Raw genomic sequence first — 27,932 nt, 5'->3', positions numbered from 1 at the left:
AGCATCACATTCTTTCATTACTGCACAGTACGTAGCTAAGCATAACATACCCATAAGTACCATGCCACGCCACATGCTAGTCAGTTCACCAGGGGGAAACATGAAAGCATCATATCGATGTAACCAAGTGAACCTCAAGATAATCGGCAGAGATTTCCCGGCTAATCTTATAGTATTGGAATCAAGTGGAATTGATGTGATACTTGGTATGGGATGGTTGAGCAAGTTCGATGCAGTGATACAGTGTGCAAAAAGGTCGGTTCTTCTCACAAGCCCAGCAGGGGAAAGAATTGAATTTGTGGCTACTACACCTTCAGCAGCAGATTGTGCAGTTAATCAGTTGGCTGGAAAGTCCTTGGAAGATACCAAAGTGGTGTGTGACTACCCGGATGTGTTCCCCGACGATTTACCAGGTATGCCGCCTGACCGCGACATTGAATTTGCTATTGATCTTTTACCTGGTACTGCACCTATCTCCAAACGTCCTTATAGAATGTCGGTTGAACAATTAAAAGAATTGAAACAACAACTAGAGGAATTATCAGCAAAACAATTTATTCGGCCTAGTTCATCACCGTGGGGAGCACCGGTTATCTTTGTGCCAAAGAAGGACGGTACTCAGAGGATGTGTGTGGATTATAGAGCACTGAACGAGGTGACCGTCAAGAACAAGTACCCGTTGCCTCGCATTGAGGATTTGTTCGATCAGATGAGAGGAGCCAAGGTATTCTCCAAGATTGATTTGCGATCAGGATATCATCAGATGAAGATCAGGCCGTCTGACATACCTAAGACCGCTTTTACTTCCAGATATGGTCTCTTCGAGTATACGGTAATGTCGTTCGGACTGACAAATGCTCCAGCTTACTTCATGTATCTGATGAATAAGGTATTTATGGAGTACCTGGATAAGTTCGTTGTGGTGTTCATTGATGATATTATGATTTACTCCAAGAGTGAGGAAGAACATGAGGAACACTTGAGGTTAGTGCTTCAGAAATTGAGGGAACATCAGTTGTATGCTAAATTCAGCAAGTGTGAGTTCTGGATAAAGGAAGTCTCTTTCCTTGGTCATATCATCTCCGATGGTGGAATTTCAGTGGATCCAGGCAAGGTTAGGGATGTCTTGAAGTGGAATCCACCGCAGACAGTAACGGAGATCAGGAGTTTTCTCGGACTTGCTGGCTATTACCGCAGATTCATTGAGGGATTCTCCAAGATAGTGAAGCCCCTCACTACGCTACTAGAAAAAGGAAGGGAATTCAAATGGACCGAGGCATGTCAGGCAAGTTTTGAGGAACTGAAGAAGAGGTTGACCACCGCTCCAGTATTGGTAATGCCAGATCTACATAAAGGGTTCGACATATATTGTGATGCATCTCGATAGGGTTTAGGTTGTGTTCTGATGCAGGAAGGTCATGTGATCGCCTATGCTTCCAGGCAATTGAGGAAACATGAGCAGAATTACCCGACTCATGATTTGGAGTTAGCCGCAGTGGTGCATGCTTTGAAGATTTGGAGACACTACATTCTGGGGACAAAGTGTCAGATCTATACTGATCACAAGAGTCTCAAGTATATCTTCACTCAGAAGGACCTTAATCTGAGACAGCGACGATGGTTAGAGCTCATCAATGACTATGATCTGGAGATTCACTATCATCCTGGTAAGGCTAATCTGGTTGCAGACGCTTTGAGTCGGAAGGGTCATGCTAACTTAGCCTTAGCATTCCAGCTACCTGACGAGTTGATGAAGGAATTTGAGAGGCTCAACTTGAGCATCGTTGCGCATACTGAGGGAGCAACGATGGAAGTGGAGTCAACACTAGAGCAAGAGATACGGGCAGGACAGCTTGAGGATGCCAAGGTCAAGGAAATCAAGGAGATGGTAAAGGAAGGAAGAGCCACAGACTATACAGAAGACTCTCAAGGAACCTTATGGGTTAAAGGAAGGATTTGGGTACCCGATGTGGGAAATCTCCGTGAGACGATCTTGAAAGAAGCTCACGATTCAGCCTATTCCATCCACCCCGGAAGCACCAAGATGTATCAAGATCTTAAGCAGAAGTATTGGTGGCCCGGAATGAAGAAAGATGTAGCTGCACATGTCGCCGTTTGCGACATATGTCAAAGGGTTAAAGCTGAACACCAGAGGCCAGCTGGATTGCTTCAACCGTTAAAAGTGCCTGAATGGAAGTGGGAAGAAATTGGCATGGACTTTATAGTTGGATTGCCCCGCACTCAAGCTGGATATGACTCGATTTGGGTTATTGTCAACAGATTGACAAAGGTAGCACACTTCATTCCAGTAAAGACTACACACTCTGGGGCAAGGTTAGCAGAGTTGTACATGTCAAGAATAGTGTGTTTGCATGGTGTGCCCAAGAAGATCGTGTCTGACCGAGGTACTCAGTTCACGTCACGCTTCTGGCAGAAATTGCATGAATCTCTAGGTACAAGGTTGAATTTTAGTTCCGCCTATCACCCTCAGACAGATGGACAGACCGAGAGAACAAATCAAATATTGGAGGATATGTTAAGAGCGTTGCATTAAAGCATGGAGGCAGTTGGGACAAGAGTTTACCTTATGCAGAGTTCTCCTATAATAACAGTTATCAAGCCAGTCTCAAAATGTCACCATTTGAGGCTTTGTATGGTAGAAAGTGCCGAACACCCCTTTATTGGAGTGAAACAGGAGAGAGTCAGCTATTCGGGCCAGAAATTATACAAGAGGCAGAAAGACAGGTCCAGATCATCCGGGAAAACTTGAGGACTGCTCAGTCTCGACAGAAGAGTTATGCTGACACCAGAAGAAGAGAATTGACCTTTGAGGTGGATGATTATGTGTATCTCAAGGTATCGCCCATCAAGGGTATGCGCAGATTTAAGGTCAAAGGGAAATTGACACCTCGATTCATCGGTCCGTTCAAGATTCTTGAGCGAGTGGGACAAGTAGCCTATCGATTGGAGTTGCCTAATCAGCTGTCGGATGTACACGATGTGTTCCATATCTCGCAGCTTAAGAAGTGCCTCAGAGTTCCCGAGGAACAGTTGCCAATGGAGGAATTAAATGTTCAGGATGATCTCACTTACACGGAACCATTAAGACTTTGGATACTTTGGAAAGGGTTACAAGGAATCGGACGATCAGAATGTGCAAGGTTCAGTGGAGTCACCATACAGAGGACGAGGCAACTTGGGAAAGAGAGGACGAGTTGCAGAAGGAATTTCCCCATCTCTTTGCAGGATCTTCCGAATCTCGAGGACGAGATTCTTCTTAAGGGGGGTAGGATTTGTAACACCCAAAATTTTGAATAATTTAAATTAATTAAAATTTGCTCAAATTAAGGTGTCATTTAATTTTTAGGCATTTAATTTCATTTTCTTTAAGTAAATTAATTCATCATAGGATTTATTTGCGCATACATGCTGGTGCATTTATTCTGATTGCTTGAGTTTGAATCAAAGTTTGAATTTTGAATTTCCAAATTTGAATTCAATTTCCAAAACCCTTTTCTTTCTCTTTCTTTTTCTTCTTCTCCACCTGGGCCGAAATCTTCTTCTCCCTCCTTTTCTTTTTCTCTCGGCCCAGCTACTCATCGCCGGCCCTCTCCTTTTTCTCTTCTGCCGGCAGCCCAGCTCACTCTCCTCTCCGGCCCGCGAAGCGCTCCGCCGGCCCCCTTTCTTTTTTTCTTCCGCGCGGCCCAGCCGCAGCAGCCCGCCGGCCTCCTCCTCTTCCCTGCCGGCCCAGCTCCCCGCCGCTTCACCCCTCCTCCTCTTTTCTTCTGCCGGCCCACGCAGCCGCCCCGGCCTGCTCCGCCCACTCGCTCACCTTTCTCCTTGCGGCCCAGCGTCCCGCTCGCCCGCCTCGCGGCCCGTGAATGCCGCGCCGGCCCACCAACGGCACCGCCAGCCCGCCTACCGCCCCGCGTCCGCTGACGGGTGGGCCCCACCCGCCTTCTTCCTCCTCCGGCCGGACTCCCGCAACCGCCGCGCGCCTTCCCCGCCCCGGACTCCTCCGCTCCGTCTCCTCCGGGGGGATTTAAACCCGCGCCGACGCTATCTCCTAGCGCCTATAAAAGCCGCCGCCCCTCCCGGTCTCCTCCACCAGCACCCGCGCCCCAAACCCTAGCCGCCACAAGCTCAAGCGCCGCCGCCGCTTCCCCGCCGTCGTCCGCCGCCTCCGGTGAGCACCCGCCGACGAGGACCCCCAAAACGGGATCGCCGTGTTCTCCTCTCTCTTTTGGTGCAACCCGCGAGTTAAACCGTGCTCCGTGGCGCTATTTCGCCCAACTCCGGCGACCCGCCGCCGCTCGCCGTCGCGCGCCGCCGCTCGCCGCCGCCGCCGTTCGGTTTCCGCCGCCGCCCGCGAGTCATCGACGACCGTGGCCGTCCGATCAAGATCCGACGGCTCACGGCCAGTCAAATCAGACCGCGTACCGGTCAACCGAGCCGCGCCGCGCCGCCTTCGCATTTGAGCCCCTGACTTTTCCGCAAATCAACCCGCGGTCCAGATCGCGTTAAAAATATTTACAGATCTGCCCTCTCCTTTTTCGGTTTAACCCTTGAGCTTTCCAGAAATCAACCCGCCGTCCGGGTTTGTTGTTTTTACGCGTCAGACCCTCGGTTTATACGCATAATTACGTATAAGCCCTCGGGTTTCGCGGATAGGCCCTAAAAGTTTTGTTTTCTTACAGAAAAGTCCCTGGATCTTGTTTTAATCATATCTTTTGCGTCTTAACTCCGTTTTTCGCGTTCTTTATATCCACGTGTTCGTTTTAAAGCGTAGATCATCTTTTCAAGATTGTTTTCTCTGTTTTACTATGTTTGGTGTACTGTTTTCTTACTTTTGCCCATGTTTGCTTGTATGTGCTCGTGTGACGCGTGTAGACGCCCCGCAGTTCGAGGGAGTGGCCGATCAAGCTTTCGAGGAGTACGAACAGCAGGAGCAAGGCCAAGAAGGCAAGTCGTGTCCTTGATCACTACCTTTTTGTCCCAAACACCTTTACTTTTTCGTACTCAACATTTATGCTATGCACATATTAAGATTAAATTGATGGGTCCCAATTTAAGGTTCGCCTAGATTGATTTACCTTTGCCTTGACCAACCGGTTTACTTTATGTTGGGTAGCTCATGCTTAGTGCTTACTTGGTTCATGGTGGTTTAACCAAACACAATGCTTAATCTTGCTTTACTTCTGTTATACCTTTCATTAAGACAAGATCATTTTTGTTAAACGGAACATGGAGCGACCACCCAGGAAAACAGTGCTACCACAAGACTAAATGGCTCTGGTCTTGGCTGATTAATTAGAAACTCTAGTTTGGGGTAATCTTACCGAAAGGGCAAGAGGGGAGGCGTTGATGGGATATAGCACTCGCTCTCTTGGGAAGTGGGCTTGGCTAAGACACTATGCCCTCTAGGGGACTGCTATGTTTCGCTTCGACCTGAAACCTTAGCGGGTTACCACATTGCTAGCGAATCTTTGTAAAGGCCTCGTAGCGTCCCTATGCAATCACACCTCGGAAGTGTGGTATGGTGCCTAGCTAGCATCGCATGGTTGGGTCCAAAGTTCTTTTGAACTTTTACGCGACTTGTGGGTAAAGATGTGCCACCTCTGCAGAGTGTTAAACTGATCGATCAGCCGTGCTCACGGTTAAGAGCGGCCTGGACCCTCACATGATAATATTATCGGAAGATGGACTTAACTTGTTATCATTTCATGCATTTGTTGCTTTATTTATGATCATGTTTAATTTCGGGTGGTATAAACTTATACTTAGTTAATTGCTAATAAAACTTGACCAACTTAATTAAAAGCGAATGCTAATTATGCCTTAGCCATACCTTGAATTAGCCTTACACTACACTATTCCCCACGACTTGTTGAGTACCAACCATAAGTGTACTCACCCTTGCAAAACCGCTGTTCAGACCAAGTTAATTGGGAAGAGGAGTACTTCCACGACTTCGAGGAGTTCTAGGCGTACGTTTCTTCAGTCAGCTGCCTGTGGAGTCGTCGTCATCTTTGGAGTTCCGCTGCGTAAAAATTAGACTCTGTGGTTTATGTGAGACTTTCGGTCATGTAATAATGGTTAATGCTCTCTTTATTCGATTTAGCACTGACTTTGCTATTCACTATTGTCGTACATGTGTGTAACTTGATCCTGGCGCACATGTATTTAATGCACTCGATTTTGTCCTTAAAAATCGGGTGTGACACAGCGTCCAGATTCTATAGCTACGAACCTTCATATCATATGCACGACAGAATGACCCCACACATTACAACAATATATGTGGATCACCAGGACCAAGCAAAGATAAAGTGCCAAAATAACTACCCATATTCAAAAAAAGCTCTTGACCACACATAAGTGCAAATTCGTAATTGTGGTCACTGCTATCCTGCAGACCGAGAGTGGTAACCAATTAAGAAAACACGGATTAGCACCGTACCGCTAATACATTGTAACATTGCAAGGAATAGTAAGTCCAGTTTCCTAGCAGGACTAGTTCTATCAATCCAGTGAAAGCTCGCATCCAGCCTAAGCAGGTAGTAGCCACAGGACATTTCACAAAAAGGTCAGAGTTCAGTATGTCAAGCATAGATTGAAACTAGTCTCTGCAGGCAAGTCGTGGTTCTGGATACGTGCAGTATCAGCCACATGTAGTGTTATAGACGACTATCAATCTGAGGTATCAGATTTGTGAATAGATGCAGCAGCAGCAGCAGCAGCAGCAGCTGGTGGGTTCGTGGAGTAACCGGCGTTCCTTGTAGACTCTACAGCCTCCCTGCAGGTTTCAGGGGAACCAAAGGCCTAAGAATAGCGTTCACATATCTTAATTCTTAATTCAAGCAGTATGTGGAAGAGCTAGGATATGTGGATTTTCATCTTTTTCCCCATGGATAAAGACTCAGTCAGTTATGACAGTAGCTGAAAAATAGCAAGAGAAGGAAACAAGAGTAGTGCCTTAATGCTTTCTGGATCTCGTCACTGGCAGGGTCAAGCTTGGAAGCTTCCAAGAATGCATCGACAGCTCCTTTGTAGTCCTGAGATGTAGAATGCCACGAGAGTGAGGATATAGGAGCAAACACTAGATAGGCTAAATTCAATGCATGCTGATACCTTCAGCAAGCTGAGAGCTGCGCCCTCACGGTACCATGCCTTCGCCCAACGTGGGCGCAACGTTTTGCAATGCTGGGCATCTGACAGGGCCTTCTCCCCTTCTCTCAGACGCAACCAGCATAGGCTCCGGTTGGAGAATAAGGTGCCATCAAGTGGGTCTTTCTCTATTGCCTGCAGTAACAACCGGAGAGAACTTGGCATCTCAGAATTTGTTTGAGCAGCGGCTACAGTGAAAAATGGATTGAAGACTTCTTGTGCTCTGAGTGTGATATTTCACAACTAGTCGCCTATCATGCAACATTTTGTATTAGATTCCAACAAGTGTACCCCATATTTTGGTTCGAGCATTTACCAGCAGATAAAAGTAGGCTGCATCAAGGTAATCCCCCTTTGCAAATGCTTCCTTTCCTTGTGATTTGAAATAATCTATCTGTTTTTCCACCGAGACCTATCCACAGTAGCATGTTCAGTTACATAAGGACATGGCATTCAAGAAGTTCTAATAACATAGACAAATGTAACACTTAGAAAATTAGTGCTCCTGAATTACTTCAATCGTGGCATTCTCTCCCTCGATTAAATTTGCAAGCTTGGCTGGGAAAGTGTCCCTATAAGAAACAACTTACATACCTCAGAATTGAGAAGAAGGTATTTCGTAGTTCTAATAATCCCATCCACACTCCAATCTGGCACAAAAGGAATTGGTTTCGTCTGTGGAAATAGAATTTCGACAAGCTCACGATGCTCATGAGCTGCTGCTAACATGATTGGGAAAATTTCATTCTGCAATGTAAAGACAAAAAAACATGGAAAACTCAACCATGAAAGGAGAAGGAGATCAACGAGAATTTTAAGAAAATAGCATATACTGTTACATACATAGAGCAAATGTTTCAGGCAAGAAAGCAAAATTAGTCTTAAAATCCAGTTAGTGATCCAGTGCTGCAACCATTGTGATCCTGGTCTAATGTTTTATGGAATTTCAGTGCTGTGCTTTGGACCTATGGCACCACAATTCTAAGATGCAATTTTTTATCTATACAGATTATAAAAATATTCACAATTTTAGGCGCTAGAGAAGCAAACCAGAGAGTATATGACCAGATGGGTGCAAACTGAAACAAAACGATAAAATTGCACTTGAATACAGACCCACTGTACAAAACTTGCTGACATATGAACAATCAATGAATATATGTTCCGGGAGCTTTAAAAAAATGGGCGTGACATCCATTCATAAATAGAATATAAAAAGGTTACTAAATGGCGACACACTTGATCCCAGCCTAAGTAACGAGTGGTAAGGAACATGAGGCAAAAGTATGACTAATTGCTGAAAAATTAAATGGACAGCATAAAAGGTCTCGAGAAGGGACTGAACTAGCACAGAGGACCATAAGATTGTAAACGACAAAACATCAATCAAAGTAACTAAAGCAGAGAAAAACACAATCATAAATGTGATTACCCTGTCATGAATGTTAGGGCCAGCTCCAACCTCTAGCAAGTAGTCAGTCAGACCTTTATAAACAGCCGTCATTAAAACAGGTTGCCCATGCAGACTCTTAAAGTTCACGTCAGCACCAGCCTATAAAGTGGGAAATACAAATCGGGTAGCATTAGAGAGAATTCCACAAGTAATGACAAAAAATGTCAATGGAAGTAACAAGATTGTTTAGTTAGCCTAGATTCTACTACAAGAAACTTTCTTGATAGATTAAGGCTGAAAAAGAAAGTCAATAAGTAACCACCTCAACCAGCAGCTTCATACACTTCAAGGAGCACCCAATGCATGCCAACGTGAGTGGAGAAAGGACATGATCGACAACTCTGTTGGGCTGCAAAGGGAAATGTCAGACTTCTGATTAACTATTTGAGGTCATTAATAAAACGATTCAGATAATGCACCCAATAATGTGTATTCAGCTAAAACTCCTACTTTTTTTCGAGAATACGCAGGAGAGTTGCGCACCTTTGTATGAAGAAGAAGATTAATAAAGTTACAACGCGGGCCTACCGGACGCACGCACACGGTTTTATCAACAAGCTGAGAACTACATTACAGTAAGACAACAACCATAAAACAACCAACTAAGATAGTGGGCAACAAACTAGAGGTGCTGCGCTGCTGCTGCTGAGAGCCCAGTTGCGGCTGCAGCCAATGAAGCAAAGCTAAATACTTGGCACCTGCTGCACACCAAACAACAGCCTCATCTCTGATGTCTTCAGCTAGCTGTGCTGGAGTTCTACTAGGAGCTCTAGCAAAGACTCTATCGTTTCGTTGCTTCCATAGCCTCCAGGAGATCAACAGGAACGCTGAATCCATCCCTTTCCTCCTTGATCCAGGCAAGGCTCGTCGTTTGTTCAGCCAGCATTCCGTCAGAGAGGTTTCATTTTGGAGCACAGCATTCTGGATGTGCAACATCGATGTAACGATGTGCAACATCGATGTAACGATGTGCCAAACCTCCTGTGCGTATGGGCATAATGCAAGCAAATGAGCTGGTGTTTCTGGCTCCTGATCACAGAAAGTGCACTCCGCGTTCCCTTGCAAACCATGACGGTGCCTCCTCTCGGCTGTCCACAATCTTTCCTTGATTGCCAGCCACATAAAGAACTTGACTTTCAGTGGCGCCCAAGAATGCCATATCAGCTTGGCTGAAGCAAACTTTGTGGCGCCAAAGAAGAATGCACGGTAGGCCGATCTTGCGGAGTAAATGCCTGAAGCGTCCCATTTCCATGATACCCAGTCCTCTACCTCAGGATGTAATTGGACATTGGCGATAGCATGCCACAGGAGGACGTATTGGGTGAGGGCGGGGACTGTAGCCCGTCCATCAAAATCAAGAATCCACTGTTTCTGGTGAAGCGCCTAGGCAACCGTTCTCGTTTTCCTTATACGTGGCCTGATTAACTTGCAAAGATCCGGTGCCAGGAAACAAGGTGAAGACTGGCCAAGCCAATTGTCTTGCCAAAACAACGCCAGGTTGTCGTCGCCTAGCTGTATCTGAATCGATGCTTGAAACATCTGATGGAGTACAGTGTCCTGAGCGAAATCAAGTGGCACATGTTTCCAAGGCCGGTCAGCATCCGTTTTCTTTAGCCAGAGCCATCGCAGTCTGAGGGCAAAGGAGGCGATTCTGAGATCAACTAATCCCAAGCCGCCATACTCAGTTGGCCTGCAAGCAGTTGGCCAGGCAATTAAACATTGGCCACCCAGTGCCTTTTCCTTGCCGGCCCAGAGGAATCCTCAATGCCTCTTGTCGATCTCCTTTAATACCCAATCCGGTATCTTCAGTGAAATGAGTGTATGGGTAGGCATCGAGCTCATCACAACCCTGAAGTGGTCAATCGGCCGGCTTTATTCATTAGCGGTGCTTTCCACGCCGGCATACTTGCAGTTACTCGATCTATCAGAGGTTGGAAATGGGCTTTCCTTAAGCGGCCGACGGTCAGTGGAAGTCCCAGATATTGGATTGGGAAGTCAGACACACGGGCCGGCATGACATCTGTGATTCTGCTGATCTGCTCTTCAGAACACGCTATGGGCGCTATCAGGCTCTTCTGGAAGTTGGTATGCAGCCCAGAGGCGTTTCCAAAGAATTGCAAGACTTCCCTGACAGTGATCATGTCTTGGATCTGGGGCGAAGCAAACAGGACGACATCATCCGCATACAAGGAGCATTGGTGTTGTATTCCTTGGTCAGCTGGTGCAGCGAGAACACCTTGTTGGACAGCTTTTTTCATTAACCGGTGCAACATTTCCATGGGGAGGATGAAGAGCATCGGGGATAGAGGGTCCCCTTGTCTGAGCCCCCTTGCGTTATGAATTGTACGTCCTGGAACACCGTTTAGCATGACCCTGGTTGTTGCTGTTGAGACTAGAGCAGACACCCAATCTCGAAACTTTTCGCGAAAACCCAGTGCCTGCAACACCTGGAGCAAGAATGGCCAACAGACCGTGTCAAAGGCTTTTGAAATGTCCAACTTTAGCAGCACTGAAGCCTTTTTCTTTCTGTGCAACGACCGAGCAGCTTGTTCTACAAATTTGAAGCTATCATGGATGGATCTTCTCTGAATGAAGGCACTCTGGTTTACATCCACTAGTCGATCAAGCTCAGGAGCTAATCTGTTGGCCAACAGCTTTGCCATTAGTTTTGCAAAACTTGGATCAAGCTGATGGGCCTGTAATCAGATGGTGATCTTGGATCCTGCCCCTTTGGCAACAAGGTGATGAGAGCACCATTTAGTCTATGAAGTTGGCCACATGTGACTCTATAAAAAGCATCAAAGGCTGCCACAATGTCATCCTTAATCAGGGGCCAAGCCGATTTGTAAAATTCGGCTGTAAATCCATCAGGTCCTGGAGATTTCTCATTAGGCAGCATCCTGACCGTGCTCCAAATTTCATGTTCAGAGAAGGGGGCATCTAAAAGTGACAGGTTCAGATGCTGAACACCAAGGGCTTGTAAGTCAATCACCTCAGTACGCTGGACTGTTGTTCCCATGATTTGTTTGAAGTAAGCAAAGAGCATGTCCTCTTTCTCCTCATGGGTGAAAGCCACAGCTCCATCATACTCCAGTTTGGCTATGAATCTTTTCCTGGTTCTATGGCTGCACTGCATAAGGAACAATTTAGTGCTGGCATCCCCTTCCCGAAGGTAGATCATTCTAGAGCGTAATCGAGCCAGTGCCTTTATCTAGTGTGTGAAGTGCCAAACTGCCAACACAACAGGGTAACAACAATACTGAAACTTACATCAGCACCATGCTCCAGCAGGATCTTCAGAGCCTGGTCTTGGTCCTTTCCTACAGCCACGTGCAGCCGCGTCCCATGATGATTGAGAGGATCCACTGGAACACCCTTGGACAGCAGCAGTCTTACAGCCTCGTCGTGCCCTGGAGGCACAAGAAGATGGTAAATATTCCGAATCAAAAACAACAAGACCTCATCAAGGGAGCATTCGTAAACAACCTGTAGGCTAACTGGCTAAGGTGCTCAATCTAATTCCATAAAGTTCATGAGGCAGAGGGAGAATCCAGGAGCAAGGAACCCACCATACTTCGCCGCATTGTGCAGCGGCGTGGATCCCCTGGCATCTGGCAAGGCCGGGTCGCCGCCTCGTTCCAGAAGGTACCTCAGAACGGGGAGGACGTTGTGGCCCTGCCCTCGGCGGCGAGGAGAATCGCCGTCTCGCCTGCAAAAGGTGGGGGGCCTTCTCACTGATAATCTCTGAAGAAGAAGTGATAATCTGATAGCTGCACACAGCACAAATCGATTCACCTACCGTGGAGGTGGAGTTGGCATGGAACCCCAATTCATCCACGAGGAACTTGCAGACCTCGAGGTGCCCACCAGCCGCCGCGAAGTGGAGCAGGCTCCGCCCCTTGATGCCCTTCACGCCCCGCAGTTCCAGGTCGCTCGCCAGTCCTAATTGCCAAGAGAAATTGCAGAAATCGATCGGGGAATCCAAGCGAAATCCAGGTGCGGTGCCGTCGGCGGCGTTTACCCTTGAGGAGGCGGAGGTTGCCGTCACTGGCGGCCTGGATGGCGACGTCGGCGGTGCTAGGGGCCATGGCTGGCGGCGGCCGTGCCTGGAGGTTCCTTGGTCTCCGGAAGGTTCGTTCGAGAAGGCTAGGGCTTTGGAGCGGAGAGTGGGGAATGGGATGGAAGCGGGGCGGGTGGGTGGTGTCTTTTGGCGGGAAAAGGCAAGGGGTGCGCGGGAGACCACGAGACGGCTGCAACGTGGCATGGGGATGGGGGACCCCCACGCGTGACCTGGCGGCAACGTGCCACGTCTGCAGCGGACGTGACCATTTTTTTGCTTGGAGGTGGAGGAAGGTCTTGTTTAGTTTCCAATTTGAGAGTGGTAAAATTTACATTTTGTCATAAATGCGCAACTAGCATTTCGTTTGTATTTGTGAATTATTGTCCAAATATTGATTAATTAGGCTCAAAAAATTTGTCTCGCAAAGTACAACAAAACTGTGCATTAGTTTTTGATTTCGTCTACATTTAGTACTCCATGCATGTACCGCAAGTTTGATGTGATGGGGAATCTTCTTTTTGCATAATGTCAAAGTTAGGATTTTGGAAGAAACTAAACAGGCCCGAAGTTGGAGCAGACAAAACTGATACTGTAGCTGGATGCTTAACCGAATGTAAAATGGGAACTAGACCTTGCTGTCCATGCCAATGGTAACTCCACCGTGCCATCATTGATTAAATTTTTTAGTTTGCTAATAAATTCAGATCTTATGACAAACTAATATTTTTTTCTTATCGAAAAAACTTGAAAATCACACTATATTGTTGGTCAATTTTACAGTCCAGCATATAGCGTGCAATCAGCGTATTATCTATGGATCTCTAGTTTTCTTTTGTGGTGGCGAATTCTGAAATGGCAACAATGAATCTGTGGAGGGAAAAACAAATAGCAGGAAATTCAAAGCAACGACAAATGATCGGCATTTATAATATAGAAGCATATATTTAAAAAAAGCATGAGTTCACTTCAGGCAGCAACAAAATATAATGCAAAAGATCAAGAGTGACAAACAGCTTGAAACTAGTCATCAGCAGCACGTTGTTTGTTACATATAGTTATAATCCCCACATATGGTTTTTTATAACAAATCCCCATATATGTTATAATCTCCAGAGCGAGCAGAACTCTTCAAAGACTCTATAGCCTCCCTGCAAGTTTCAGGAATCAGAGGCCTAAGAATTACCATTCACAAATCTTAATTAGAGCTGTATAGGGAGAAGTTAGGATTAGAGGTTGCATGATCCCCATCCCATGCACAATTGACTTGGTCAGGGAAATAGCTGATAGCAGCAGTAGAAGGAAAGAAGAGAAGTGCCTCATTGCTTTCTTGATCTCATTGTTTGTACGGTCAAGCTTCAGCACTCCCTTGAACGCATCGGCTGCTCCTTTGTAGTTCTGTGCATAGAGAAATACCAAGAGAGCGAGGATATATACACATGTGGACAGATTACATCAGGTTGTGAGGCTACAAATTGATACAATGTAAGCCATACCTTCAGCAAGCTGAGAGCCGCGCCCTCACGGTACCATGCCTTTGCAAAACGTGCGCTCAACATTTTGCAATGCCGAGCATCTAACAAAGACATCTCCCCTTCTCTTAACCGCAACCAGCATAGGCTCTGGTGAATGTTGAGAAATCGCCCGTAAGCTTGACACCGACTCCTTCTGTGGAGACTTTCACCTGGCACCAATACGGAAGATCAACTCTCTACAAGGGAACTCAACCTTTATTCACAATTTGATACAACATTCTTACACTCTTTATGTGGCTATCCTACCACACTCTATTTATGCCATACTACGATGGCATGTCACTCAACTCTTTATGATGGCTACCTATACCATCTCCATATGACCTCTACTTGGCATGGCATACATGAGGGGTGGAGGCCACCCCTATTTATAGGCCTAGGTGAGCCATGGACATTTGACAAGTGTCCATGCTCTAGAAATCTCCTAGGTTCTACATTATTCTAAGTTTGCCATGAAAGATGTTCTAGAAATTTTCTTGTGTTCCCTATACTCTTTTAAAACCTTATGCATGATAAAGTTAGTGTCTTCTACAAACTTCTAGAAGGTTCCAAGTATGCATTGCATATTCTCAACAGAGAATAAGGTGGCATCAAGTGGGTCTTTCCCCATTGCCTTCAATAACAATCAGCGAGATTTCAGATTTTCTTTTTTCAGCAGTGTCAAGAAAGTTGGTGTTTCATAACTAATTATCTATCCTGCAACATTTTGCATTATCCCAAGTTCTCAATAAGTATACCCTGAATCTTGGTTCAAGCACTTACCAGGTCATAGAAGTAGATTGCGGCAAGGTAGTCCCCTTTTGCAAACGCTTCTTTTCGTTGTGACTTCAAATCAGCTATCTTTTCTTCCACTAACTCCTATACACGGTAGCACCAGTTAGAGAAAAATCGTGACATTCAAGAGCTTCCCGCAGTTAGATTAATGATATAGTTAGCAATTTTGTGCTGCTCTATTGAATCCATTTACTCTAATATTTCTGTAAGCTCGGCTGAGAAAAATGTGCCCACAAGGCCACTAACATACCAGAGGCTCAAAGTGCGGATATTTCATGGTTCTAATAATCCCATCAACACTCCAGTCGCGCATACATGGAACTGGCTTTGTCCGAGGAAATAGAATTTCAACAAGCTCACGATGTTCATGCGCTGCCGCTAACATGATTAAAAATTTTCCATCCTGCATTGCATAGACAGAAATGGAAGAGATATTATGATCCAGCAAGAGGTGAAGTGGAGATGAACAGTTTCTTTTCTCTCTTAACAAAGAAGAACTTTAAGAAATAACATACCAGTGACACTAATGGTCCTATATATTGTTAAACGAGCATAGCAGAATTTGAAGAAAGCAACCAGAATTTCTGCCTCTTAATTTCTAGTTAGTGATCGGAGATTGTAGGAGTACCTAGACTAACTTTGAAACAGTGGAATTTCAATCGTGTGGACTGTACATACTGGCCTGGTGAAACCACGATTTTGAGATGCAAATTTGATCTGTATGAATTACAAAAAATATCCACTTATTCGGACAAAGGAAATTTATCACTAGAGCTGCAAACTATGGAATAACAGACCAGACCACTGCTCTTACTCTGTGGAAAACCAATAAAATTGAATATGAAAACAGACCTACAGCACAAAATGTTCTTGAAATTTATCCTATAGAGAAGGCTGTATTCTATACACACCCTTACGCTCCCAAGAGACTTGTTCTGTTTTTGACATCTGACCTAAAGCGCTGCTGCACATTGACAGAAGAAAATAAAGAACACCCTTGGACAAGTTTGGTACTGCAGCTTAGGCAATTAGTGGCCAGGGAACACTACAAGTCAAAAACTTGCGACTAATTGCTCGAAATACCGATGAACAATGCAAAGGTCCTGGGAGGGAGCTGAAACAGCCCGAACTCTCAAAGACTTTGTTAGAACTGTATAATTATACCACCCAGTCATCAGATATGCAAAGGGCCATGGTATTTGTAAATCTGAAAGCAGAGGCAAAGACAAGCCATGATTACCCCATCATGAATGTTAGGGTCGTCAGCTCCAACCTAAAGTTGACGATATCGGTTAAGCCATCATCAACTGCCAAAAATAAAACAGGGGGGACAGACGGACTTTATTAAAGTTCACATCAGCACCAGCCTGCACAGAAATATATATCAAGGAGGCTTTAGGAAGGACTGTCACACATGATGCCAATGACAGGTTCAATGGAAGTAACAAAGCTGGTTAGTTACCATAGATTATTTATTCTAGTACAAACTAGTTTCTTGAAACATTCAAGCAGGGAAAAAAACATAGTAGAATACTTCAAGGAAGCTCACAGGACCTTGAAACATTCAAGCAGGGGAAAAAAACATAGTAGAATACTTAGAATACTTCAAGGAAGCTCACAGGACCTCAAACAGAAGCTTCATACATTCCAAGGAGTGCGCTAGCATGCCGCCATGAGTGGTGAATTAAAATGATTGGCAACACTATTGGGCTGCAAAGGGAAAAAACAGTTTTGATAACTAGTGAGATGATGGAGAAATGCTTGAGAGAACGCAGCCATCATGTGCCTCTGCAAAAACACTCCTACGACGAGTAATTTCATAACCGAATCAAGGTGAAAATGATACTGAAACTTACATCGGCTCCATGGTCCAGCAGGTTCTTCAGAGCCTGGCCATGGCCGTACCCTGCAGCCAAGTGCAGCGGCGTCCCGCGATGATTGAGAGGATCAACGGGAACACCCTTGGACAGCAGCAGCTTTACAGCCTTGCAGTTCCCTGTAGGCACGAAATGAAGATCAAACACAACAGCTCCTCGAGAGAGCATATCTAAACAGTCTGTATACAAGCATAAGGTCCTGATCTATCTAAGGTTTCTAAGCAAGAGTTCGATGAAATTCCTGATACCGAAGGGTGAATCGAAGGCCGAAGAGCAGGGAACACACCGTACTCCGCCGCATTGTGCAGCGGCGTGAATCCCCTGGCATCGGGCATGGCGGGGCCGCCGCCGCGATCCAGAAGGTACCTCAGAACGGGGAGGATGTCGTGCCCATCGGCCTCGGCGGCGCGGAGCATCGGCGTCTCGCCTGCAAGGGGGATAAGTTCTTTTTTTAGAAGAACAATGAACAATCTGATGATGGCGGCAGCGGAGGCGGAGGCGGCGGCGCGATTCACCTTCCACAGAGGTGGAGTTGACGTGGAGCCCCGGCCCCTCCACCAGGAACTTGCAGACGTCGAGGTGCCCATCGGCCGCGGCGAAGTGGAGCAAGGTCCGCCCCTTGGGTCCCTTCACTCCACGCAAGTCCAACACGCTCACCATTTCTAATCAGCCGAGAGAAAGAGAAATCCCGAGGATCAAATTATGCGGCGGGGGGCGATTGGGCGAATGGCGCCAGCGGAAGGGGATTCAGGCGAAACGTCGCGCTTCATTGCGGCGGCGGCGGCGGCGGAGCTTACCCTTGAGGAGGCAGAGGTTGCCGTCACGGGCGGCCTGGATGGCGGCGGCGGAGGGGCCGGGGGCCATGGCGCGGTGCGGACGTCCGCCCTAGGTTTCCGGAAGGTTCGAGAAAGGTCTTGCCACCAGGGGTTTTGGAGCGGAGCTGAGGGAAACGAAATGGACGGAAATCGTACTGCGGAAGGAAATCGATTTGTGGCGGGAAAGGCGAGGGGTGCGGCGGCTGGCGGGAGAGTGGAGACGACGGAATGGGCCTGGGCCGCATCGGGGCCCGGGAGGAGGCGCCGCCGACAGTTGACACCAAACCGCCAACGACCCACTGCAGAACACGACGATTTTGCTTGGCTTCGGATATTGGTCCCGTTCCCGTACATGCGGTTGCTTCACAGCATGTAAAATGAAGGAGCAGACCGTCGTCAATCAGAATGGACAAACAAACGAAGGAAAGACCACAAAAGGCAGCAAAGACCAACAAGATGGGCATTACTCATCCCAGCAGGTATTAACTCCCAGACCAAGCATACACGCCAACGAAGTAAAAACAGCGCCTTCTCAGCTTACCACAGTTCCACGAGGCCCTGTTTGGATACCAATTAGGAGTATTAAATATAGTCTAATTACAAAACTAATTGCACAAATAGAGTCTAATTCGCGAGACGAATCTATTAAGCCTAATTAGTCCATGATTTGACAATGTGGTGCTACAGTAACCATTTACTAATGATAGATTAATTAGGCTTAATACATTCGTCTCGTGAATTAGTATAAGGGTTCTGCAGTTAGTTTTATAATTAGCTCATATTTAGCTCTCCTAATTAGCGTCCGAACATCCGCTTAAACTTGCAGCGTTGCTACCACCAGAGCTAATGTTTCAGACTTCCAGTCCAAACCAACCAAGTTTTGGGGCCACAATCGAACATTTTCGCGGTTCAGTATTTCTACCTTACTATGTACAGCAGTTTACTAGCATATCTCCAGAAGCTTTGTTTTCTTCTTTATTACACCAAGAGAACGTGGACAGGTTCCAGGGAAGATGCAGGATTGTACAAGCTGAGCCCACACCGACACCATTGCAGGTTTTCAAGGTCTTCCTACCGAGCCCATTCAGGTCCGCTGATGCGCACGTTGGGCTGCCTCGCTCTGGTGGACCTGCGCAGCGGTAGCCTCTCTTGGACACTGCATGCAAGTATGAAAAGGAAGTTGCATTAGCATCGTAGTGTCACAGAGCATTCATAGCAATGCAAGTTCAGTAATCAGTGTCGATTGTAATTCAAATAAGCAGATACCCACGGTCCAACAGTCTCCAGATCAGTGACATGCTCTCAAAGAGGCAAACAAGAAGGAAAGAGTAGAAACCAGAGGATAGAGGGTTATGTACCTCGATGCTTTGTCAGTTGGGTCTTCAGGACCCAAGTTAAAATCAGACATTAGCGATTCTATTCCTCCGCCGTTTTCCTAAGGATGAAAATGTGGACATGCATGAGCAGGGAACTTGACAGTGAACACGAAACCATTTGATGATCTTGCCATTTGCTAGCACAGCTCACCTCCACCATTGTCAAAGCTGTTCTTTTCTCAGAGAATGATTCTGGTAAATCTGGCAGTGTAACCTTGGTGATATTAATATCAGAAATAGCATTCTCTTTATCATCCGAATCCAGTGCCTGCAACCATGAAGAGTTTAATAACTGGGTCACTGATGTGAAAATTATTGTATTGAAGGAATCTTAACACTGATTAGGTTACACGGGATGGAGAGCTAACTGGTATCATAATTTACTAGAGTAATAGTGAGATTAAGCAAGGTAACACTTTTCTAGAATTTAGCATATATTGGGAAAGCTACAATGCCATATGCTTGTGCATTTAGATAACTAAAGATAACTAAATCACACACAACAGAGGAAGCTGAACATAAATTGCATAATCCATAGTGCATGGAAATAGCAATAGGGTCTTTCAAAGGATATACTTTAGCAATCTGCATAGCAGCTACAAACATGAACCCAATTGTCATTCAGTTGAAAGGGGGGGGGGGAATAATTCCTAATGTGCATCTGAACTCACAGTTTTCTCATGCTGAATTATTCCATCAATGCTCCAGTCTGCATACTGAGCCACAGGGTTGACTGGAATCTTAACACATTCCTTCCAACCTTGGCGTGCAGCAATTTGTACTGGTAGTTTACCATTCTGTTAAGAAGACACATTAATGAAAAAATTTAACAAACATGAGGGGGCTTAATGAATAAAAAATTAAGTTTTCAATCTGGAGCACAGTGAGTACAACAGAATGTGGGGAAGCCATTATAATACTGCAAGCATACCACTAATACCACATATGAGCACTAAGGGCTGTAGGTTTACCATTAATCATTTATGCACAGGCATGTATTACTTATTAACGTGTAGCAGAATAAGACAGTGACAGTACATGTACCCAAACGCCTATTATACCCTGAATTCATATGAAGACAATGGATAGCTGTACATGAATAGACCGGCTCCTTTCAATTCCTTTGCTCTTTTCTTTACTGTGTGCAAGGATCATATCAACTTCAGTATTAGCAAGACGTGGAACATTCATGAGGTAAAATGTTGTACTTCAGACCTAAAGATGAGGGACATTTTACCCAAAATTACATCTAGCTAAGAAAGAATTCCATTAATTAACCGAGTTTCATGATACTTCAAGAAAACAATATTTTGAGTCATCTAGCATTAAACATGCTAGCAAGAACTAGGGGTTTGGGAAAACCGTGACAATAAAAACAAACTAGCAACAACTTACATCATTGAAGAAATTTTGCTAATTGACCTAAATTTACTTGTTTGTCAAGCAGTGTTTCTTAGTACCAAAGAAATTTAGAGATCTTAGCATGCTTCAATAAACATTAGTCGCTACAAAATTCATGAAGACCTTTTAGCTGGTATAATAGACAGAAAACCCAGAAGCTAGACAGCAGTGACAACTAACAAGCTAAAAGGCAAGATAAAACTCACTTCATCAGGAATATTTGCATCAGCACCAGCTTTCAGCAAACATTTGACACAGTTGGTTAAGCCTTTCCCAGCAGCTATCACTAAAGGAGTTAAAGGACTGCCAGCATTGACATCAGCACCAGCCTGCAATGTCATACAGAGTGTTGAAGAAGAGTTTTCTAAAGCATGCTGCAACTTGTGCACAGCATAGGAATGGCATAATCAAATTGTATCAGTTCCATGGCAAAAAGTCTCTAGGGTGAGTAACAGATATAAAGAGACAGGTTACTGCACCTCAATAAGTATCTCCAAGCAATCGAGTGAAGGACCAATGAAGGATGCAGCCAGTGGACGTATTGAATGAACGCGAATGCCTATTGTACTGGAGAAAAGAAAAGGAACACGTTATGATACTGGAGTAGAAATTGTTTAACTATGTAACATGCAAATAATTGGAGTACAAATCAAAAGGATTGCAAAAGGCAGCACTCAATCACACTCAATTTCCCCTGCAAAATTAAATAAAAATGAAAATGGGAAGCCACAAATCTGCAATACCGTACCATCCCGTATGGATGCAGTTGGACAAAAAGGTATGCCTGATAAACGATTTGCAGACGGAAATTCAAACTTTCAACAATTGAGCCCCCTCTATTACTGTTTTCTCCATCTAGAATTAACAAGCACTATAACAATGTAGAAGAAAAACCAAGATAGTTTAAGGCTACAGGATGTTGACCCATTGTCATCCATCCTCAATTGTCCAGACATAAGAGTGTCAGGATGGTCACTGACACACTGCACATTGCCCAGGTATAGAATGCCAGTAAATAAGCAGTTGTGGGGATAAGGTGCAAATAACTGGGGAGCAAATGCAAGTTAAATCACACAAGAGCAGTATACTAGGCTAGACCTTGGTCTGCGAATTATAAATTTTCCATGAGATAAAATCAGGCCCAAAGGCATCAATAAATCAAATACACTGATGTTGGCAAATGAAGAGCCAGATACCAGTTAAAAGTGCCACATAAAAGAAAACAAGAAGTAAAGATCTATTACTCCCTCCATTCCAAATTATAAGTCATTCCAACTTTCTTGGAGAGTCAAACCATTTTATGTTTGACCAAAATTATAGAGAGGATCATAAAGGTTTATGGCACCAAATAGATATACTATGAAAATATATTTAATGAAGAAATTAATAGTACTTATCTAGTATCATGAATGTTAGTATTTTATTGTATAGATTTGGTCAAACTTGAGATGCTTTGACTCTCCAAAAAAGTTGGAATGACTTATAATTTGGAACGGAGGGAGTAGTAGATTGACTTGTTTAAAAATACATGAGTCCCATGTTGGCACAGTCAAACAAGCAAAATTAGCATTCTACCCACTGTGGCTGGACTAAATCTATTTAGCTTCCAAGGTTAGGAACTGGGAAAGACCCTCAAGGGAAGAAAAAACAAACACTAGAGCATTTATAGGCAGAAATAATGATAGAATACTAAACTCCAGCACACAGTATTGACAAAAAGAGAAGAATGAACTTATTACGTCTGCTTTATGCTGCAACAACAACTTCAACACTTTTGCGTGTCCATTTTCAGCAGACACATGTATTGGCGCTCCACCATTTTCACATATGGGGTCAACCTCAGCTTCCTTGGACAATAACAGCTCTGCTACTTCATAGGAACCTGGATGAAATGCAGGAAACTGATCATGACACAGTAACACCTCTGATATTTTTAAAATGTATTTTGTAACTTAAATCTAATCATCACAAATGATTAATATTTTAAAAATCTACATAACATCATTTCTATAAAACTACAACTACAAGGGGTTTTGCAATGCAGTATGAATCAGGAAGATTACAACATTGCGGTGTCCTGTTAACCAATGCTTAAGCCTAGGCAACAAAATTAATTCAAATGGTGATATTCTATCCAGCCTGAGAAAATAGCATTTTCACACACAAGGAATGCAATTAAGTATTAACATCCAGACCTCATTTACTGCATCTGCTCCTACAATGAGTTGCTAGTATCCATGCAACGGTAATGCCAGGTTTAAGTAACCAAGACAGGTTGTATACTTCTATACCCTTTTTTATCCAGTAAGTATAGATCAAGCATACATATCTTGTTCAAAAGTAAATACCACAAGTTTATGCAGCTGTTAGTACTATCCAACATGTTGTATGATGAATTAGTACATTGTGAGTATGCACAATTGTTTCAATAAGTTTTGATGGACTGCGCTGCTGGATATTAGCACCAAAAGTGGATCACAGTGGTTAAAGTGTTTACACTACCACATTTAGCCACCCAAAAAGAATCCTATGTTGTGGAAAACACCCAAAAAGAATCCCACTGCACTGCTGATCAAATACTGCAAACTGTCTAGAACCAAAAAAAGTAAGACAACACAGATTTGGCCAGATAAATCTAAAACAGAGCTCCAAGAACAGCTAAACAAAAAAAAAATCCACAGCACATGAATGCAAGGGAAAGAACCTCTTTCTGCAGCAATATGGAGAGGAGTGACCCCAATGCTGTCTGCTTTGTTTGGATCAGCTCCACGGCTGAGTAGGAGCTTTAGAGTGGTTGTGGATCCCACACCTTGTACTGCTAAAATTAGCGGCGTCGCACCTAAAACAATCATGAGAAATGGTAAACACTTCATATGCATGTCCAATGATTCCAACTTCTGACTGAATAAATGGTACATAATCAATAAATCTTAGCAGCCTAGCATTACTTCTTCCACCTAACCTTTGATTTCAGTATGATCCAGATAAGGAACAAGCAGCCTGAAAACATAATCGCTACATTGTCCAGAGATAACAACAGAAAGGACAAAAACGAACGAGTAAAATACTTCTAACCCAACCAAAAACTATTTTCTAAGCCCAATTGGGGAATAAATGGGCTCTCGTTTGGGAGCCTCAGCCCCAACTACTAAGCCCGCTAATTGATAGACCATGAATTGAGGCCTTCCCCCTCCACAACAGACTCTAGAACACAACCCAAAAACCTCGCAGAGCTGAACGATTGAACAGCACAACGCTCCCGATCCAACACAACGCAAATGAGAATGAACAGCAGCAGTAACGAATTACCATCAGCATCCGCGGCGTCGACGTCGACCTCGCATGACCTGATCAGGAACTTGCACACCTCCACCTTCCCGTTCGCCGCGGCCAGGTGCAGCGGCCCGCGACGCTTGATCCCCGTCACGCCGACAGCCGCGTCCGCCACCGCCTCGTCAACGCTCATCCCCGCCTTGCTCATCAGCTGCTTCGCCAGCTCTGCTCCAATACAAACAAAACCCCACCCCACAGTCAGATCGAGACCCAAACCCTAGCGAATCGCGAGCGGGGGACCGATCGAAGGAGCTTACTCTTCGAGCGGGCGAGATCCCCCTCCAGCGCCGCGTCGAGGAGCTCTGCGACCGCCCGATCGTCGTCGTCGTCGGCATCCTCGGGCAGGAGCGCGGGCTTGAGGTCCAGCGGCGGCCGTAAGGAGGAGAACCACCCGGAGCTGGCGGCGTCGGGGGTGGAGCGGGAGGAGGCGGCGCGGGAGGGGGCCATGGCGGGCTCGTGCTCACTCGGCTCTGGATGCTTCGAGGAGGCTAGGGTTTGGAGGGTGGTTGGAGGCGAGGCGGAGAGCGGGAGAGGAGGCGGCGAGTGGGAGCGGAGGAGGAATGGAAATGAGCGGGAAGGGAGCCTGCCGTACTAAAAAGCGAGGGAGACTGGGAGAGTGGATCAGCACACCAGGCTGGACGAGCGCTGTCAGACCCAAGTGGGCCGAGTCGACGTTGTTTTTGGGCTGGGCCAACACATAGTTGGGCTTGTCTTTGCCTTCTTGTGTGTGATTGGTCTTCTCAGTTTCGAAAATGGCCGAAGAGACATTCAAACTCACTATTTCACGTTGAATTAGTAAGACAAATGTAAATTTGATGGATTTAGAACTCGACCTTATATCAGTAGCCTATATTACGTCTATCTCATGTCACCTTCACTAATCTCCCTTCATCTTGTGCTTCAAGCACGAGTGAAAGGCCATCAAATCCAAATCCAAACGCGGGTGCCCTTGCAGGCCAGACGCGAAAAACGAAACAATTAAGGCACTGTTTGAATCCACTTAAATTATATAGGTACTATGTATTATGATAACAATATCACTTTAGACCATTTAGAACCACAAATAATTTAAAATATGCTAGTCATGGGTAGCTATGATGATTTTTTACCTTACTACTCTTGATTCTTGATCATAATTCAGCTCATATAATCCATGAGGAAACATGCCTTTAAAACTGGGAAACAAAATTTCACCTAAAGAAGACGGATAACCTTTCGAAAAAAAACAGAGAGGATAATGAGAAGTCGGACCCTGTAACATAGGGAGAGCAGTAATCAACTTCCAAATCATGCATGCCATTTAAGGTTCTGCTTGGCATGGTTCCAACTTTAGATGGAGCTACTCCACTTCATAATTCCAGGTGGAGCCAGCTCTGGGTGGAGTTGGAACTGTCTGATGGAGGTGTTTGCTGGGAGGATGTCCCCAGCTCCAGAAAAGAGAAGTTTGAGGGTAGATTGCCATTCTTGCCCATGGTTTGAATAAATACACTGTTCTTTAGACAAAATGAACAACTTGAGCTACTTCTCACAAATATGAAATGAAAATACATGCAATAAAGTTCAAAATAATAATAAATTACATGTCATTTACCTAGAACCAAAATTACAAAATAAGTTCATGGTTCCAAAATAAGGTTTTTACATAATCATTGCACTAGTTCCATGCTAGGGCGATGGATGTAGCCATACTATCACGAAAGGTGTCCATAGTCACAAAGCTTGATTCTGAAATTGATCCATAAGACACGGCATACTTGTTATACCTTTCTGGAATAGTAGGCATGTAGTTAGTATCTCTATCAAAATTAGCAAAGTCCACATCAACACTAGCATGTTCACGTATGAAATGGTGTAGGACCATGGTAGCGGTAACAATCTTCTTTTGTATGACCATTGAATAACCGGGCATCTTGTAAAGAATTTGTCATTGCATTTTTAATACTCCAAATGAGCGCTCAATAATATTACGAACAGATGAGTGTATACGGTTGAACTTCTCTTTTGGAGTATTTGGTTCCATACCTTGATGCCACTCGGGTAAGTGATATCTTTCACCCTCGTATGAAGCCAGGTACCCCGAACGATTAGAATAGCCCGCATCTAAAACATAGTACTTGCCCACATATATGTAAAATAAGATAAATTTATGCTAGGTAGCCCGGACGATTAGGATGACAATTAAATCTATGTAGTGCCGCACCTTGGCCGTGCTGCGCGTACCCGGTCCCCTTCCCTCTTGCAGCCCGCGCTGGTCGGCTGCTCGCCACGCACCGACCCGGCGCGGCAACGCCCTCGCCGCCCACCGCTATGCTTCTACGCGGCGAGCAGCAGCTCTGCTTATCCATGGCTTAGCCCAAGCCCAAATCCCAACCGGGTCAACTTCTAAGCCCAATTGTGAAACAAATGGGCTCCCGTTTGGGGCCCCAATTGCTAATCCTACACCTTCACCACGAGTCCTGGCTAGCCTACGGTTTCTTCCTCCTCACTGCAACGCCTACGTCTGTCGCCGCCCGGAGCATAACTCCGACGATCGATCAGGGCATCTGCTCCGGTTTACCATCGAAACACCCAATCAAAGTATCAAACACAAAAAAAACTCACGCACACTCCCACGACTCAAGCAACCAAAACCTCACCGATCAAACTGACACAGATTGAAGGGCAAAGGACAACCCGCCATCAATCCCCATGCCGCAGTGCCCAAAAACTCACAGAAATGCGCGATTAAGCAACTGAAAGCAACGGATCCAAGTCCCAACCAGAGAAACGCAGGGAGAAATCGCGGAAGGGGAATACCATCAGCATCAGTCGCATTTGGGTTGCACTTGTAATCCTTGACCAACATCTTGCACATCTCCAGATAGTTGGTCCACGCGGCCACGTGGAGCGGCCCGTGGCACTTGCTCTTGGGGTTCGCGAAGGCGAGGGTCGCCACCGCCTCGTCCAGGCCAATCCCCTTCTCCTTCAGCTTCTTCGCGTACCTTGCAAGCACCAACGGCAACATAATTAGCTAGTAATCTCGATCGATCAAGTTCACAACAACCCTACACGTACGGGAACCCCCAAAGCGAGAACGAATCCGGGACAATCAGATCACAAGTTCGGAACCAAGCCACCGAGTGGAGTCGAGTCGAGAGGACTTACTCCTCGCACCGAAGATGTGGAGTTTGTTCACCGCAAGGAGGAGCCTTTGGAGCTCCAGATCGTTCGCGCTTGTGTAGATCACGACCTTGGAGTGGGCGGCAGCACGAAGTCCCAGTACTGGAGCACCTTCCCAAAGTGGAGGGTCCGACGCCGGAGGAGGAGGAGGACGCCATGGCGGGCGACCTCGAGCGCACGGTCTCTAGAAGGTTTGGGAAGCTTGGGTTGGGAGGGTGGTGGTTTGATTTGGTAATTTGGTTCGGGGCGAGGCGGAGAGGAGAGGAGCGGGGTGGGAATGGCAACGAGCGGGAAATGTGAGGCGGTGCCGCCCGTACTAATGCCAGACTGGATCCTCTCCACTGCCGATGACAGAACCAGGTAGGCCGAGCCAATAAAACTTACGGGCCAAGGCAAACGTTGTTGGTTGGGGGGCCGGCCTTGGTTGGTTTGTTTTCAGAGGCCCATCACGTTGCATACCAACTAAAAGGGTTTGCATTTTTTATTGACATTTTCCATGACAGTTTTGCTATAGAATTAAGACATTAAATTATGCATGCACATGATTTTCTAATAGATTCCAATAGAACAACTAGTGAACTTTCACTTCTCGCGTTTGTCTGACTGATAACTTTTATGTTCCGAATCGAGCTTCTCTAGAGATTATACACCGGGCCAAAAATTAAGGCAGTGCTAACCAAATTCCTCCTTGTCTAAAAAAAGGGAGGAGAAAAATTCCTCCTTCGGCTTCACTAATGTATGCTTGACAAAGCAAGAGATTGCAGCAAAGGAACTCTGAATTCTTAGGACGCAGAGACAATTTCACGATGTCTGAATTCTTAGGACTGCAGCAAAGAAACTCTGAATTCTTATGCTCAACAAAGCAAGACATTGTCGATCTCAGGTGAAACACACAAAAAGAATTTGTTATACACGTTAATGAAGATGATTCCATATATTTTCACCATGTACAGTACATACAAGCCTTGCAATGCAAGCTAGGTCA

At 45.4% G+C, this 27,932-nt stretch overlaps 2 protein-coding genes and 1 pseudogene across 2 annotated transcripts; all 3 read right to left on the bottom strand.

Annotated features, from left to right (window-relative positions):
- Positions 1 to 6,690: 6,690 nt before the first annotated feature.
- Positions 6,691 to 12,708, bottom strand: LOC101760124 (serine/threonine-protein phosphatase 6 regulatory ankyrin repeat subunit B). Its single transcript, XM_022825319.1, has 12 exons — positions 12,642 to 12,708; positions 12,399 to 12,562; positions 12,190 to 12,295; positions 11,891 to 12,030; positions 8,883 to 8,969; positions 8,695 to 8,719; positions 8,600 to 8,631; positions 7,762 to 7,914; positions 7,484 to 7,579; positions 7,132 to 7,302; positions 6,976 to 7,055; positions 6,691 to 6,796 (listed from the first exon to the last, which is right to left on the bottom strand). The coding sequence occupies exons 1-12, from the start codon at positions 12,706 to 12,708 to the stop codon at positions 6,691 to 6,693; spliced, it is 1,227 nt and encodes a 408-aa protein (XP_022681054.1).
- Positions 12,709 to 13,780: 1,072 nt separating this feature from the next.
- On the bottom strand, positions 13,781 to 17,727 carry LOC101759716 (annotated as a pseudogene).
- Positions 17,728 to 18,749: 1,022 nt separating this feature from the next.
- On the bottom strand, positions 18,750 to 24,235 carry LOC101759306 (ankyrin repeat, SAM and basic leucine zipper domain-containing protein 1). The gene is made up of 8 exons (XM_004964114.1): positions 24,046 to 24,235; positions 23,765 to 23,953; positions 22,195 to 22,337; positions 20,662 to 20,784; positions 19,726 to 19,851; positions 19,206 to 19,322; positions 19,037 to 19,113; positions 18,750 to 18,834 (listed from the first exon to the last, which is right to left on the bottom strand). The coding sequence occupies exons 1-8, from the start codon at positions 24,233 to 24,235 to the stop codon at positions 18,750 to 18,752; spliced, it is 1,050 nt and encodes a 349-aa protein (XP_004964171.1).
- Between the last annotated feature and the right edge of the window lie 3,697 nt (positions 24,236 to 27,932).

This window comes from Setaria italica, chromosome III (genome assembly GCF_000263155.2).
Source record: "Setaria italica strain Yugu1 chromosome III, Setaria_italica_v2.0, whole genome shotgun sequence".
NCBI classification, from domain to species: Eukaryota; Viridiplantae; Streptophyta; class Magnoliopsida; order Poales; family Poaceae; genus Setaria; species Setaria italica.
The sequence above is the reverse complement of the archived record's forward strand: the minus strand, read 5'-3'. Positions and strand labels throughout refer to the sequence as shown.

What these genes read in the sequence shown, in the direction of transcription:
- LOC101760124 (XM_022825319.1), bottom strand. Translation starts at nt 12,708, where the DNA reads ATGGCCCCTAGCACCGCCGACGTCGCCATCCAGGCCGCCAGTGACGGC. An exon ending in TAGGTGAATCGATTTGTGCT is followed by an intron (nt 12,296 to 12,398) that starts GTGTGCAGCTAT and finishes CGCCGAGGGCAG; the next exon opens with GGCCACAACGTCCTCCCCGT. An exon ending in CAGCTCTCAGCTTGCTGAAG is followed by an intron (nt 7,056 to 7,131) that starts GTATCAGCATGC and finishes TCTACATCTCAG; the next exon opens with GACTACAAAGGAGCTGTCGA.
- LOC101759306 (XM_004964114.1), bottom strand. Translation starts at nt 24,235, where the DNA reads ATGGCCCCCTCCCGCGCCGCCTCCTCCCGCTCCACCCCCGACGCCGCC. An exon ending in GGATCTCGCCCGCTCGAAGA is followed by an intron (nt 23,954 to 24,045) that starts GTAAGCTCCTTC and finishes GTATTGGAGCAG; the next exon opens with AGCTGGCGAAGCAGCTGATG. An exon ending in TGTTGCAGCATAAAGCAGAC is followed by an intron (nt 20,785 to 22,194) that starts GTAATAAGTTCA and finishes ATGACATTGCAG; the next exon opens with GCTGGTGCTGATGTCAATGC.